This window comes from Pelophylax lessonae (assembly GCF_965119305.1).
Source record: "Pelophylax lessonae genome assembly, chromosome: 4".
Taxonomy (NCBI): domain Eukaryota; kingdom Metazoa; phylum Chordata; class Amphibia; order Anura; family Ranidae; genus Pelophylax; species Pelophylax lessonae.
The window spans coordinates 113800339-113817697 of NC_138771.1; the positions used below are offsets into that span (position 1 = coordinate 113800339).

The window sequence follows — 17359 nt, forward strand, 5'->3', positions numbered from 1 at the left end:
ACAGGCAGACTGTGTGCTGCATATCACCAGGAGTCTATTTAAATACTACCTCTAATTGAATGTAGTGGGTGTTTTCAAAATGTATTAGCCATCAGCTGGCCTTCCGCAGCGGGCTTCCTGAATCGAAGAGGCCGGTGTTCCGTGAGAATTACCTACCCCGTGAGAAAAACCTACCCTCGTCACTTCCTGCCAGGAACAGCTGAGCAGCGCAGCAGTGCGCATTCTCACAGCCCCGGATACGTAATGGCACAGCTGAGGAGCTGACTAGTGTGCATGCGCACTAGTATGAAAAAAACCTACCCACGCGGCGGTTACATTAAAACAGCTGTGCTGCAATATGAGTCATATCCGCTCCTGTCCCTGTCACTTCCCTGATCTCGGCTAGTAAATATAAAAGTGGCTCTAGGCTCCGTGATTTATCTTTTCATACACCTGCCGCCGCTTTTATATTTACTAGCCGAGATCAGGGAAGTGACAGGGACAGGAGCGGAGATGACTCATATTGCAGCACAGCTGTTTTAATGTAACCGCCGCATTACACACACTGCCGTGCACCGGAAGTGACGAGGGTAGGTTTTTCTCACGGGGTAGGTAATTCTCACGGAACACCGGTGTTCCGTGAGAATTACCTACCCCGTGAGAAAAACCAGACAATGCAGACCACTCCCATAGGGAGTGTTGCAACGATGGTAAAGCTGACCAATGAGGAGCGTCGACGAGACACGACGCCTCTCACCTTGCCGTGATGACCATAGAGGGGACACCTGTAGACAATACAACATCCGCTGAAGGCATTGCAAAAAAACAAAAAAAAATTAATCATTATGCAATAATAAAGCAACATCAACAAATTCAATATTAAAGGAAGAAACATATCATGAATCTAAATTTAGATTTTCATATGTGTGACAGTGAATCCAAGTCAGACATACAATTGACTGCGGTGTACCCATTGAACTGACAAATACAGAAGGGAAATACATAGCACAGTGAAAGAGATACTATACCTAATGTATCAATATTTTTGTTATACAAAAAGGAAAAACAGTTAATATATAGCATAGTAGAACAGAATGCTGCAAAAAAGATATCTGTATCTGTATGCTAGAGATAACAGGTGGATGGAGATAGCTATATCTCCATACCGCCTGAGCTAAACCCCTCTAGAAACGGCTCATCATGTCATGCCATTGAGACCTGGGGGCTCTGTGGCTTTCAAAAAATGTATCCACCTTAGTTCCATCCGGAGGAGACATTTTTGTTCCAGTCTCCGCCCCTGGAACTGGGGTGGACACGATCCAAAATTAAGAATTTGACTAGACTGACATGTCGTCCAAGGGGTAAGTCGCGATCACAAGATCTCATGCTCTTTATGTGGCGGTAAGCACGTCTCCAGAATTCAAGCTTGGTCTTGCCTACATAAAAGCAATTACAATCACAAAGTAATAAGTACACTACACCATATGTGCGACAATTGGCGAAATGTTTCGCTTGGAATTTCTGGCCATTGGGTAATGTCGGATTTTTCTGTGTGAGCATAAAGCCACAGTAGCTACATCTACCGCACATATAGGTTCCCTTGTACTTATAGAGATCAGTTGAAACATCACCTTTGTACTCACTCCGGACTAATTTGTCCCTGAGTGCTGGCGCTTTTTTGAAAGTGAAGCATGGCAGTTCTGGTACATAAGAGCCTAGGATGGGGTCTGATGTTAAAAGGTGCCAGTGTTTAGTGACTATCTTTCTGATTTTAGAGTGTTGATTAGAATATGGTGTAATAATTCTCAGAGAATTGTTGTTTTTTTCTTCCCGATTTTTTGGGATTAGTAATTCCTGTCTGTCACTAAATAGTGCTTTCTTATAAGCCTTTTTGAGGGAATTTTTTGGGTAGCCTCTAAGTGCTAATCTGGTGCGGAGTTCATCTGCCGCTTTTTGAAATGGCTTTAAGTCAGTACAATTACGCCTCAATCGCAGATACTGGCCATTAGGGATGGAGTTTGTAAGAGGCTCCGGGTGGAAACTGGAAGCATGGAGGATGGTGTTGCCTGCAGTGGGCTTATGATAGAGCCCACTGCGGAGAACACCACCCTCCCCTCTTGATACCTCAACATCAAGAAATGTGATGCAATTCAAATCCATGTTCATCGTAAAGGTGAGATTGAACTCATTTTTATTCATCCTGTCAAGGCAAATCTGCAGAAGATCAGGAGGGCCTTCCCAGATTAGGAAAATATCGTCTATGTACCGAGTCCACATGTGAATGTGGTCAGTGTACATAGTCAAAGTTTCATTCATGAGAAAAGATTGCTCCCACTCCCCCAGGTACAGGTTAGCGTAGGATGGGGCACAGCATGTCCCCATCGCTACTCCCTGTACCTGGAGGTAGTGGGAGCCATGGAATGTAAAGATGTTATGAGTGAGGATGTATTGTAGTAAGGCAAGCATGAACTCGCTGTAGGCATCATGTTGTCCGCAGCGTGAGGTGATGTGTCGTACAGCAGCGATCCCCCTCTCATGAGGGATCGAGCTGTAGAGGGCTTCTACATCTATGGTAACTAATATTGCTTCAGATGATATATTGACATCCTCAATTTTCTTTAGAAAATGAATGGTATCCCTTGTGTGGGAAGGTAAGTTGGTCACAAACGGTTGTAGGTATGCGTCAACCAGTTTGCTTGCATTCTCTTTTGACATCAGACCCCATCCTAGGCTCTTATGTACCAGAACTGCCATGTTTCACTTTCAAAAAAGCGCCAGCACTCAGGGACAAATTATTCCAGAGTGAGTACAAAGGTGATGTTTCAACTGATCCCTGTAAGTACAAGGGAACCTATATGTGCGGTAGTTGTAACTACTGTACTGTGGTTTTATGCTCACACAGAAAAATCCGACATTACCCAATGGCCAGAAATTCCAAGCGAAACATTTCGCCAATTGTCACAGATATGGTGTAGTGTACTTATTACTTTGTGATTGTAATTGCTTTTATGTAGGCAAGACCAAGCTTGAATTCTGGAGACGTGCTTACCGCCACATAAAGAGCATGAGATCTTGTGATCCCGACTTACCCCTTGGACGACATGTCAGTCTAGTCCATACAGGAAAATTTTCCAAACACAAATTCTTAATTTTGGATCGTGCCCACCCCAGTTCCAGGGGCGGAGACTGGAACAAACGTCTCCTCCAGATGGAACTGAGGTGGATACATTTTTTGAAAGCCACAGAGCCCCCCAGGTCTCAATGGCATGATGTCCTTTAAGCCATTTCTAGAGGGGTTTAGCTCAGGCGGTATGGAGATATAGCCATCTCCATCCACCTGTTATCTCTAGCATACAGATTCAGATACAGATATATTTTTTGTAGCATTCTGTTCTACTATGCTATATATTAACTGTTTTTCCATTTTGTATAACAAAAATATTGATACATTATGTATAGTATCTCTTTCACTGTGCTATGTATTTCCCTTCTGTATTTGTCAGTTCAATGGGTACACCGCAGTCAATTGTATGTCTGACTTGGATTCACTGTCACACATATGAAAATCTAAATTTAAATTCATGATGATATGTTTCTTCCTTTCATATTGAATTTGTTGATTTTGCTTTATTATTGCATAATGATTAACTTTGTCTTTCAGTTTTGTTGTTTTTTTGCAATGTCTTCAGCGGATGTTGTATTGTCTACAGGTGTCCCCTCTATGGTCATCCCGGCACGGTGAGAGGCGTTGTGTCTCGTCGACGCTCCTCATTGGTCAGCTTTACCATCGTTGCAACACTCCCTATGGGAGTGGTCTGCATTGTCCGACCTGCTCCGTCTGCGTTCCACGCTGCCGGAGCTTCTTCCGTGTCGGTGGAACACAGACGCCGGCTCCGCCCCCATTACGTCATGCCGTTCGGCATATGTTGCACTGTGAGGGCGGACCCGGCCTCTTCGATTCAGGAAGCAGTGGCGGGGCTAGACTTTTAAAACAGGGGTGGCAAAGGGGTGGCAAGGTATTATTTTGGGGCGTCAATATACAAAGTGGCAGGATAAAGATAGATGGTCAGCCTGAAGGTGTGTGGGCAGTCTATATAAAGGAGATGAGAATGGTGAAGATGGATGGTCAAGTTATGTAGAGGCAGGATGGAGGTGGTTAGGCACACTACAGTATATAGGGGAAGGAAGGCAAGATGAAGTCAGGAAGACAGGTTTTGTAGGGGCAGGATGGAGGTGGATGGATATTCTATAAATGGGAGGTGGGCAGAAATGGAAAGGGTATGCGGAGGCAGAATATAGTTGGGTGGGCAGGCTCTATAAGGGAAGTGGGCAGGGTGAAAATAGGTGGCAATGTTGCGCAGAGACAGAAAGAAGATCAGTGAACAGGGTATGTGGGTGGGAAGTCTATATAGCATTGGGTTGGCAGGCAGAATGAGGTGGAGGTGGAGGCAGGATGGACGTAGGTAGGTGGTCTATATAGGGCAGGTGGTTAGGCAGGCAGTACAGGGTGGGGGCAGGATGGATTTAGGGTTCTAGTATAGAGCCGGGTAGGTAGGCAGTACAGGGTCAGGTTAGGATGGACTTGCGTAAGGAGGCAGTCATTCTGGGTGGATGAAGTATGGGGTGGGGGCAGGATAGAGTTGAGTAGGCAGGCAGTATAGAGTGGGGGCACTATGGAGATGGGTGAGAAGTCTACATAGGGCAGCTGGATAGGCAGGCAGTACAGGTTTGGTGCAGGATGGATTTAGGCTGGCAGTAGAGAGCTGGGTAGGCAGGCAGTAGGTAGGGTCAGGGTAAGATGGAGTTTGGTTGGAGGCAGTATGAAGTGGGGGCAGGGTGGAGTTCAGTAAGCAGGCATTCCTAGTGAATGCAGTCGAGTAGGCAGGCAATAAGGATGGAGTTGGGTAGGCAGGAATTATGGGGTTATGGCAGGATGGAGCTGGATGAGCAGTATATATAAGGCAGCTGGAGTTCAGTGACAGTGACAATCAGACTTACTACTCTTCACCGCCGCTGCTCAGGTCACGTGTCAGGTCACTCCCAGTCCAGCTTCCTCTCCAGGGCACGCTGAGGCTCCTCTCCTCCACGGGCTGCAGCTCCGCCCCTCCTGACTGACATCAGCAGCAGGGAATCCCCGGCCCGCCCCCTACAGCTGTCGGCAGGGCAGCAGAAGACAGAGAGAGGAGGGAGCCAGAGCCGGCTAGCGGAACAAGTTTGTGATTTGGCGGCGATCAGCGCTGCACGAAAGCAAACAGAAATGTGTGTGGAATTTGGAATTGCGGACACCCATGAGAGGGGGTGGCAACAGGGGTGGCAAGGACTTCAGCTGGGGTGGCAATTGCCACCCCAGCTAGCCCTCTGGCTCTGCCACTGTCAGGAAGCCCGCTGCGGAGGCCAGCTGATGGCTAATACATTTTGAAAACACCCACTACATTCAATTAGAGGTAGTATTTAAATAGACTCCTGGCGATATGCAGCACACAGTCTGCCTGTCAGAAGCCACGGTTGTCTACTTTGCAAATTTTTCCTGTCTTTTGCATCTGTGAAGGTAAGGTAGCTTTGTGGTGCTCTATCACCCAGTACAACAATACTTAGGGATTTTAATGCCTGTCAAACACTGTTTTTACTGTGGGGATGTCGTGCCAGCTTCATGTCAAAGTATCTTTACAAAAATCTTTTTCTATCTAAATTATATCCCTTTTTTATTTATTTGCAATCACAAAAACGTTTTTTTGATACACATCTCTAACATGACTTGGCATACTCCATTTGCATTTCAACTGGAGCAATATAATGTATCTTTTCCTTATTGCAGGATAGATAGAACCTACAGCATACCACCTCTATGCAGTTTTTTGCAATGCCTCATTTGCATTTTTTTCTACCTTTTTCCCAGTATATTCTGGCCCAACCTCAGCAAGAGCCTCTGCTAATTTTTGGACTTCAGTTGTCCATTCTGGAGGACACCTGATCGACTTTACCATCCGCTATATTATCTATACCTTCATGATAAGTGAGACACTATCAATCAGACTGCGGCTAACCTATTGATTTTAATGCCCTTGCAAGCATCATTTATTCCATGTACAGTCAACAATGTAAGTGTTTTATCACATATGGAAGAATATTTGTTGAGCTATCTATCTGTCATATGGACTGTTAAAATTGTATTTCTTGGGTTAAATATACCATGTTTTGACTACATTTTATGTCAACAGAATATTATTCAGAGGCACCCCTGAGGAAGAAGATTTACAGTCTTCGAAACGCGTCGGTTTCTGGTCTTTGTATTATTTGGTTGGTTACTGTGATGGCATAATGTTTGTTGCTTGCATTTGTTTTTAAACTTCATATTTTTGAACATTTATGTTTAATAAAATATTAGTATTTCAATTATATTCATTCAATTTTTGTGCCTAAAAAATCCTACCCCAGGGGAACCTTCCCAATCTTCCAAAAACACAATACACAAAACCGCAGCGTTAGCAGAGTCAGGCCTGATCTCTGCTAGCACTAGCATTTTTTTTTCCGTAGCAATTGAAATAGTCCTCGACAACCAGGTGCTTTTTTACCTGTGAGTCGCACTAGGTACCTATAAATTTATTCACCAAAAATGTCAAAACGGAGGTACACTAGTGAAGAGGCCTACAGGATACTGACCATGTCGGGTGAGAGCAATGGGGAAACCTCACTGGCAGAATCAGGGTCAGTATACGAACCTGTAGACAGCAGAGGCTCCCTGACAGATAGCTCTGACGATGGAGTGGTGCCTGCTAAGGTCAGGCATACCCGACCCCGTCCTAAAGTTGCTGAGGTGCAACAATCGCAGGGTTCTTGTATGGAGCAGAGTGTCGGGCCTAATGCCGCTCAACCTTCTAGTGAACTGGCAAGCACCAGCAGCCTAGTACATCCTGGTCGTAGACAAACCAGCACTGCAGTAACACTTGGTGACGTGGCGAGTTCCATAAGTGCAGTTTAAGCTGGTGCGGTGGCTAGCACAAGTAGTGGCCTGCAGCCACCAAGAATTCAAAGACAGGCCAATAGAGCACATAGTGTCCTCCCTGATGCGCTGGCAAATCCTGATTGGCAGCCCACAGATTCTGCAGCGCCTGTATTTCCCCCATTCACCTGCCAACCCGAAATTCAGATGGAAACAGACAATTTTTCTTCCCATGATTTTTACGAGCTGTTTTTCACTGAAGATCTGTACAGATCTATTGTGGACCAAAGTAATTTATATGCTAATCAAGTCATCGCCACAAACCCAAATTTGACCCTTGCCAGACAATTTGGCTGGAAACCTTTAGCGGTTTCCGAGTTTAAGACCTTTCTGGGCCTATCCCTCAACATGGGCATTACTAAAAGGAGTGAGTTGCGGTGATATTGGCCCACTGACCCAATTCACCATATTCGCATGTTCTCTGCTTCCATGGCCAGGACGAGATACGAGCAAATCCTGCGGTTCATGCACTTCAGTGAAAATGAACTCTGTCATCCTCGGGGTCACCCTGGATATTACCGGCTCCAGAAAATTCGGCCCCTCGTAAACCATTTCAATCAATTATTTGCAGCCTTGTTTATCTCCCAACAAGTTGTCTGCATTGATGAGTCCCTGATTAAGTTTTCTGTCCGCCTTGCTTTCAAGCAGTTTATCCCCAGCAAGCGTACCAGATACGGGGTCAAGATGTATAAGCTCTGTGACAGGGCCACAGGCTATACATGAGGTTTCCATGTTTATAAGGGAAAAGATAGCACTGTGGAGCCCCCCAACTGCCCAGACTACATAGGGAGCAGCGGCAAGATAGTTTGGGACTTGGTGTCATCCTTATTCGGAAAGGGGTACCATTTTTACGTGGACAACTTTTACACAAGCGTGCCACTTTTAGTCACCTGCTTGAATTTCAAATTGGCGCACGTGGCACCGTGCAACGTAATCGCCGGGGCTTCCCCCAAGGGCTTGTAGATACCCAACTTAGACGGAGGGAGAGAGCCTGCTTGAAAACAAACAGATTGCTTACAGTGAAGTGGAGGGATACATGGAATGTTTTCGTTCTGTCCTCCATTCACGCAGACACGGCAGTCCAAATTTCTACGGCAGAAGCCCCTCTGTGTCCACAACTACAACCTTAATATGGGAGGGGTGGACCTCAACAACCAGATGATGGTGCCATACTTAATTGCTCATAAGGCCAGACGCTGGTACCAAAAAGTGTCTGTTTATTTATTTCAATTGGCTCTGCTGAACAATTATGTGCTATACAAAGCATCAGGACAAAGTGGATCCTTTCTACAATTCCAGGAAGAGATTATTAGAGCCCTCCTGTATCCAGGAGGTTCTGTGCCCCAACTTCCCTTACCAGATGCAGTGAGCGGGCTGCATGAGAGGCATTTCCCGTATGTCCTCCCGATTACCCCTACCCAAAGACTCCCCCCAAAGAAGATGTCATGTCTGTAGTAAATACGGATTTATGCGTGACACCCTTTATTATTGTCCCTTCTGTCCTGGCCAACCTGGTCTTTGCATCTGGGAATGTTTCCATCACTACCACACACTAGTGGATTATTAGTATAGGGCACAGCACAGCACAGTCTAGGGCACACTTACACAGGGTCTCGAAAGATGTTCAATGGCGATCGCATTTTGAGAGACCCTAACCTGGAAAGTTTTACAGTTACAGAAAAGAAAGTGTAAAAAAAAAAGTTACAAAAAAAAATAAAATAAAAAAGCCAAAAATAGTTGTCGTTTTATTGAGTTAATTTTCTGTTCTTACTATGCTCTTTTACTTCTACTCTTTCTACTTATACTGTACTTTATTGTTACTGTTTTTCATTGGTAACCATTTTTTACTTTTCAGACACCAATGTAATGTTTTATTTTTACTGTTTTATTGTTAAACATAGTTTGCCTTGCACGTACGCCCATCAGCTGCCCCACTGGTTTATATATTCTGACAGCAACAGCGTTTGCGCTCAACATATATGGAAATCTACGATGGCAGCGCTGTAGGAGGTGATTTCACCATCGCAGTTTAAAAAAAAGGGCATACATGGCTTTCATCATGTATGCTCATCATTAGAAGTAGGTGGATGTTGGGCGGTCTAATGATGGGTATAATGATGGGTATACTACACATTTTCTGGCGGAGATTTCTTCATCCACATCGATCGATGTGGATGAAGGAATCTGTTAGGTTCTTTTTTTTTTTTCATTCAGCCTACAGGCTGCATGATAATACAATATATGCCAAACAAGGACCAGCAATGTACTGGTAAGTTGCTGGACTTTGAGTGGTTATACCAGGATGATGCCTGCAGATTTAGGCATCATCTTGGTATCGTATTTTACCGCCAGCAGTCGGCTTACATATAAAAGTGATCCTAGCAGGTAATTAGCCGCTAGACTGCTTTACTGCACAAACCCCCCCCCCCTCCCACCGCCTTCCGCGTTTTTTCTCGGGCTCTCCTGTCCCACCTGTTAGTGTCATATGTAAACAGCAATTGCATGTGAGGTATCCCTGCGAACGCCAGGTCGAGGGCAGTAATTTTTGCAGTAGACCTCCTCTGTAAGTCTAAAGTGGTAACCCATAAAGACTTTTAAAGGCTTTTCTAAATGTACGTAGTTTGTTGCCGCTGCACGCGCATGCGCAATTTTAAAGCATGTCATGTTTGATATCTATGTACTCGGCATAAGATCATCTTTTAAATTTTACCAAAAGACTAGCAAATATATAGTGTATTTGTGCACTAAATTAAAAAAAAAGTGTTTTTTCGCAAAAATTGCGTTTGGAAAATCTGTGCGCAAATACCGTGTGACAAAAAAAATTGCAACATCCACTATTTTATTCTGTAGGGTCTCTGCTTTAAAAACAATATATAATGTTTGGGGGTTCAAAGTAATTTTCTAGTAAAAAAAAATTATATTTTTTCATGTAAACAAAAAGTCACAGAAAAGGCTTGATCTTCAAGTGGTTAGAAGAGTGGGTGTTGTGTGGCTAAGATTAAGGCTCCTTTCACACGATGCGCTGCCTGCTGCGGCCCATTCTCTGCTTAGCAGGGATTGATCCGCCGATCCCCGCTGAGCAGGCGGATGACAGCTCTGTCTCCCCACTGTGTGCGGAGAGGGAGGTGTCAGAGCCCTGCTGCTCTCTATGGGGGATCAGATGACGCTCTCATCCGATCCCGACCAATCCGATCCCCTGGATGGATGGAAAATAGGGATTTCACGAACAGGATCGGATGCGGATGGCAGCGGATGGCAGCGGGTGTCAGCGGACATGTCGCCGCTGACATCCGCTGCCCCATAGGGATGCATGGAGGATCTGATCAGATCTTTCGTGTAAAAGGGACCTTAGCATAAAAATGCCAGGACAGTTCAAACACCCCCCAAATTACCCCTTTTTGGAAAGTAGACACCCAAAGCTATTTGCTGGGAGGCATACTGAGTCCATGGAGTATTTTATATTTTGCCCTAAGTTTCGGGAACATTACCATTTGTTTTTTTTTTTGTTTTGTTTTTTTTTTTTACACAAAGTTGTCACTAAATGATATATTCCTCACGCATGCCATGGGTATATGTGAAATGACACCCCAAAATACATTCTGCTGTTTTTCCTGAGTATGGGGATACCCCATGTGTGAGACTTTTTGGCAGTCTAGCCGCGTACAGGACCCCGAAAGCTAATCACCGCCTTCAGGCTTTCTAAGGGCGTAAATTGTTGATTTTACTCCTCACTACCTATCACAGTTTTGGAGGCCCTGAAATGCAAAGAAATGGGGTCATTTGGGGGGTGGGGGGGGGGGGGGGTTGTGCTATCTTGACATTTCAGGGCCTCGGAAATCATGATATATAGTGAGAAAGTGCAATGAGCAATTTAGGCCCTTGGAAATTCTGAAGGTGGTGATTGGTTTTCGGGGTTCCGTACACAGCTAGGCTCCCAAAAAGTCTCACACATGTGGTATCTCTGTACTCAGGAGAAGCAGCAGAATGTATTTTGAGGTGTAATTATACATATAGCTATGGCATGCATGAGCAATATAAAATTTCAATGACAACTTTGTGTAAAAACATTTTTTTTTTATAATCATTTTTCAAACACCTGTGACAAAAAAAATTAAATATTCAATGGGCTCAACAACGGGCCTCTCAGGAAAATCCTTAGGATGACATTTCAAAAATGGGTAATTTGGGGGGGGGGGTTTGTACTGCCCTGCCATTTTAGCACTTCATGAAATGAGATAGGCAGTCAGAAAGTAAAAGCTGCGTAAATTCCAGTAAATACACCATAGTTTGTAGATGCTATAACTTTTGCGCAAACCAATAAAAATACGCTTATTGAGTTTTTCTTTTGTCAAAGACATGTAGCTAAATACATTTTGGCCTATATATATGACAAAAATTGAGTATATTGGATATTTTTTATAAGAAAAAGTAGAAAATTTATTTTTTTTCTCAAAACTTTTGCTCTTTTTTATTATTATCATCGCAAAAAATAAAAAGCGCAGAGGTGATCAAATACCACCATGAGAAAGCACTATTTATGGGGAAAAAAGGTTGTAAATTTCCTTTGAGTACAGCATTGCATGACCGTGCAATTGTCAGTTAAATTCACGCAGTGCCAAATTGAAAAAAGTGGCCTGGTCATTAAGGGGGTAAATCTTCTGGTCCAGAAGTGGTTATACACGCTGTACACTCACTACATTGTAGCAAAGTGCCATTTCTTCAGTGTTGTCACATGAAAAGATGAATATTTACAAAAATGTAAGGTGTGACTTTTGTGAGATACTGTACATTTACTGTTCTGCTGTATTGTAGCGTTTTCAGTAATTACATAGTTAGTGAGGTTAAAAAAAGACACCAGTCCATCCAGTTCAGCCTATGAATTTGCTCAAGCTTCCTTTGTTCTTAGAGTTTTAAATCCTTTTCCACAACCTATTATAGAAATAATTATAGAGGTTTCAATGGACTCCAATAAATGGTTTGCACTGGGGGATTCCGAAGTCTGGTAAGGATATTTACTTTGCTATTAAATATGAGTGAACGTAGCGTGCACACATTAATTCCATTTTTCTTTTAAATTACCTTTTTTCTGTATGTATAAATCTGATAAAAATAAAAGAAAAATGTAAAATATTCAGTACTAAACCTCTGCCATGTGTTCTTAAAATGTAGATATCATCCAAGTGCACTTTAGTCACTTTTATTTAATTATTACCGAGCCACCAATAGGTAACTGAGTTTTCTCGTTGCTGCACATGCCAAGTATAATACATAATTATGAAAATTCTAAAGAATTTGCATACTGAAATAAATCCCTAGGTCAATGCATTATTTAGTTTTCTAAAATATTAACTTTATCAGATAACTTCTCTGACAAATAGCTGTCAGAATTTAAATGGTTAAGAGTAATCTGTGGGGGATTACAATGTACTGCGGAAGTAACGAGATAATGCAAGCACATCAGTTACACGCCCTGAGACATTAAGCAATTGCTTTCATTCTTGCAACGTGTTACTTATTTCAACATTTAGGTAGAATGGTAATCAGTAACCCGATACCTGAAGTATGTAAATCCTAGTGGGCGTTAATCATTGCTATATAATCTTAAGTCTTGCAAAACCAGCTTTCAGTAAGAATCCAAAGGAACACAACTACATTATTCATACAGCTGGTTCATCCTCAATTGGAAAAATGTCACTGTGTGACTCAAGGAAACTCCGATGCTTTTCTCTTCAGAAGCTTCCGATCTTGATTCTACTAGTTTTCTCGTCTGTCTTTCTCATTAAATACACATACAACAATCCATGCACCTTGAAAGACATTCAGACTGACAGAGACAGTGGCAAGAGTCAGATCTGTAGAGATGAACTTTATGAACTTCTAAGACTGAAACCACAGGAACACGATGAGCTAAATTGTTCCAAGATCATTAAGGGAGACTCTGAAGCTATACAAAAGGCATTAGACATTAATACTGCTTTGAAGGAGAAGAATTTCTATTTGTCTGAACAAAGTTATTTAAACCTGACGACAGATTGCCAAAAATTCAAACGATTAAGAAAATATATTACTATTCCTTTGAGCAAGAAAGAAGAGGATTTTCCTATTGCATATTCGATGGTCATTCATGAGAACATTGAGATGTTTGAGAGGCTATTGAGGGCAGTTTATGTTCCTCAGAACATCTACTGTATCCATGTGGATGAAAAGTCTACAGCACAGTTCAAGGAGGCAGTGAAAGCTATCACCTCATGTTTTGATAATGTTTTTGTGGCATCTAAACTAGAGAAAGTGGTCTATGCTTCTTGGTCAAGAGTCCAGGCTGATCTCAACTGCATGGAGGAGCTACTTAAAAGTAGCATTCAATGGAAATACCTTCTAAACACTTGTGGCTCAGACTTCCCACTTAAAACAAATGCTGAAATTGTGCATGTTCTGAGAACATTAAATGGAAGAAACACAATGGAATCTGAAAAGCCTTCACAATTGAAACAAACACGCTGGAAATTTCACCATGAAGTAGGCGATTACATTTCTAAAACTGATACTGAAAAAGTGCCACCACCGATTACAAGCCCAATGTTCACAGGAAATGCCTACATTGTAGTGTCCAGAGAGTTTGTGAAGTATATATTTGAAGAACCAGAAGTTCAAAAGTTTATAGAATGGGCCAAAGACACTTACAGTCCGGATGAACACATTTGGGCTACTTTGAACAGAATGCCTGGTGTTCCAGGTTCCTCTCCATACAATGGAAAGTATGAACAATCAGACATGAATGCAATGGCTAGAATGGTTAGGTGGTCATATGAGGAGGGTGACATAACTAAAGGGGCTGCTTACCCTCGTTGTACTGGAACTCACAGAAGAGCAGTATGTGTCAACGGTGCTGGAGATCTCAGCTGGTTAATTAAACAACATCACCTGATGGCCAACAAATTTGACCCGAAGGTAGATGATACAGCTATTCAATGCTTGGAGGAATATTTACGATATAAAGCTTTATACGGCAAAAATTTATAGTCCTCAGTTATACATTTTTTAATATTTACTGAGACATAGCACTGAATTTATCCATGTACAACATAAAAACATGTAGATGTATGCAGCTGATACTATACTGGTGAAATAATGAGTCTTTAAAAAAATACAAACAGTCAAAGATCAAGGAACACAGGGACTGATGTGTTTCTTATTGTTTATAGTTCGAACTTCAACTCATATGTTCAGTCCAAGTCTGATCATTAAACAAAGATTCTGATTGTTTGCTAGGTGGAACAAGTATAAGTATAGTAGAGATATAAAACTGATTCAAATTAGTTGTAATGCACTTCACAGTTTGTGTTTTGGATTGTACTACTGACTATGCTTTAATTGACACAGACCCTAATCTGTGAAAATTGCTGTGTTTCCCTCTGACCTTACAACATTTTTTAATGTTGTTGTTATTCTTGAAATATTGTAGATTATCCTAATCTAACTGTTATGTCTGCTCTATGAGATGTATTTATTTCTAAACAATTTTCAATTTTTTCTATATATTTTCTATACGAAATCTTGTCTCTGCAATTTTTTGACACATATACGATGATAAGGCAAATAGCCATGTAGAGATTGCAGTTTACCAACTAATCATAATTAATTTTTCAATGTTTAGATTATGATCAAGTAACCGATAAATATGAATACCCTACATTTACCAGGGTTCTATCCACAGATCATCATCTTCAGAGAGATCTGTAATATTTCAATGTTTTTCTCAGAAATCCTTACTTTTTTTTTTTCAATGTGTTATGTCTATCAGAGCTTACTTTTAATTGTTTCTCTCTCTCTCTCTCTCTCTCTTAATTTACACAAAATGTTAATACTGTAACTATTAGTAAGGTTGGCCAAACATGACCCAATAAAGGGTAACATTGCAACATTGAGTTCATATAGTAGAGGCGTAATAAGTGCTTCTTATTATCATCATCAGATACTCTGGTTATCACACAGTGAGTCATTTTGAGTTCATTCATTTTCTATGAGTGTATTTGCTGAACGTGTTGCATATTTACTATCATTAATGGACACTCCAGTCGTAAAATGTTGATTCCATTTGCAGAAATTATAAAAATATTTATAAAATCACTATAAACTAAACGTCATAAATGGACAGCTTTTAAAATCTTACATAAGTATATTTAAAATTATTGGACCATTATTCAGATACAGACGAATCTGCCTTAGAAGTCCAAAGTATGATTTGAACATGCTATATAGCTACATATTTAAGAAAAATGGCATATATTCAGGCAAGTCAAGGGTCAAACATTTTTTTCTGCTCCTTACCCTGTGAGCCAGACAGATATCTACTACATAGTTACAATTTTACATAGTTGATAAGGTTGAATAAAGACACCAGTCTATCCAGGTCAATGTGTGTGTGTGTTTAGGTCAATAATCATTTCCATATCCCTATATTGGCCCTTGTTAAGATGCTCATCTAATACTTTTTGAAACTACGGGTTATCTAATGACTTTTCAACTGGAAATGAGCAGAAGCAGGCAATAAATAAGTACATCTTTATCCACCAGTATAGGAGAAACGTATAAAACTGCTACCTGTCAGTCTGGTGCATCTTGCAATCAGAGCATTAAACTAAATAGAGCAGATAATGTCTACTGTGTAGGCAACATAAATTCAGCAGAAATTCCTGTTTACTTAGCTACTCACCTATATTAACCTAATATAATACCCAAGTTAAAACATTCCGGTGTATGCTTTTGAGTAAAAAGATGGGAGTTTCCAAGGATTATTAGCCTTTTCACCACCTTACTGTATAAGCTTGAGAATCTATTAGTCTACTGTAGACTTCAAAGTCAGCAAATCTACCGTAGTGCACATTTTTTGCACAAAAACCATTGAAGGGACTTAGTGTGTTTGTATATAATTATTTTATTTAGGGCTAAAATATTTTTCCTATTGTTACGCATAACGAAAATATAGACCATTAATATATTTACTATTTTGAGCAGTATTTACTTTGCTGAAAAAAATAACAAATTTTTACAGAGGCTTGGTTTTAACCAGATTTTATCTATGTCTGAATGAATCAGAGGAGTACCGAGAACCACTCCTGCTTCCTGGTGATATACAGAGTTTAAATTAGAGAAAGACACCCTAAAAGCAAAAGTGTCTTTAGGAAACACCTAATGCTCTGCAAAACCATAATAACGCATTAATGCTGGTGTGGTAATGCAACTTGTAATTTGAAGGAGGCATGAAGGGTTCCCTTTAATGTAACCTTATAGTTAATATGAAGTAAAGCAGAGAAAAAACTGTAACAGTGGACTATGCTACAGTAGGTTAATGAATAACGTTTAGCTTAAACCTAAGATGCATAATACTGACCAAAGGAAACTCTACTGTACTGTGCTTAAATCATCAATGTGCAAGTGATGTACTGAAATTTCACATTGTTCTATCTACAGTATGTTTAAAATGTATTGTACCTGAACAACTGAATGTTTAATATACATTTTTAATAAACTAAGAAATGCACTCCTTTATTCCATATTTTGTTACTATGTGGTATGTCCTTTCAAGAAGATAATCAGGTAACTTCACTAAGATGAATGTGTCACTTTAACACCATTACCATTACTTATTTTATCTCATGATATTTAATTCAGTTTGAATGGTATAGCAAAATAATAATACATACAGTATATAACAAAATAAAGGGTACATGAATGTATTTTTTAAATGACCCAAGATCTCAGATGTCACTTATGCTAGTATTAAAACTGGCCGTACACATATAGATGTTACCTGAAGACTGAACAAGAGATTTCTAATAGATTTCTTCATCAACACTATCAGTGCAGATGGATGAATGTCCTGCTTTTCAGACAGAGAGCATTCAACCAGAACCAATGGAAAGATTATTTTTTGGCAATCTGGTTGTTGCTAACAGGTCCACCCATGAAGGTAATTTTTTTTCTGATTCTGAATCGTGATATGTGTATGGTCAAACAAAGAGTAGATTTACACTATTGTGATTCAGTAACATCACCTTACTGCAGCACACAAGAAAACATGGCTCTTTGTGCGCACAGTAGGGTACATTACAGGGCACACAGTAGGACACATCACCTGGAACACAACAGGGCACACAGTAAGGCACATCACAGGACACATTGTAGGGAACAGGGCACACAGTAGGGCACATCATAGGACACATTGTAGTGCATAGAGTACACAGTAGAGCACATAATGGGGCATGCCATGGGGCACACAGTAGGGCACATCACGGGGCCCACAGCAGGGCACATCACCTGGCACAGAACAAGGAACAGGGCACACAGTAGGGCACATTACTGGGCACACAATAGGGCACA

The 17359-nt window shown here is 41.2% G+C and overlaps 1 protein-coding gene across 1 annotated transcript; it reads left to right on the forward strand.

Moving 5' to 3' along the window:
- The first annotated feature begins 12640 nt into the window (after positions 1-12640).
- LOC309552291 (beta-1,3-galactosyl-O-glycosyl-glycoprotein beta-1,6-N-acetylglucosaminyltransferase 3-like) lies at positions 12641-14080 on the forward strand. Its single transcript, XM_082253186.1, has one exon. The coding sequence runs from the start codon at positions 12668-12670 to the stop codon at positions 13997-13999; it is 1332 nt and encodes a 443-aa protein (XP_082109312.1). The 5' UTR covers positions 12641-12667; the 3' UTR covers positions 14000-14080.
- The last annotated feature ends 3279 nt before the right edge of the window (positions 14081-17359 follow it).

Coding starts and splice junctions, on each gene's coding strand:
- LOC309552291 (XM_082253186.1), top strand. CDS start 12,668: ATGTCACTGTGTGACTCAAGGAAACTCCGATGCTTTTCTCTTCAGAAG.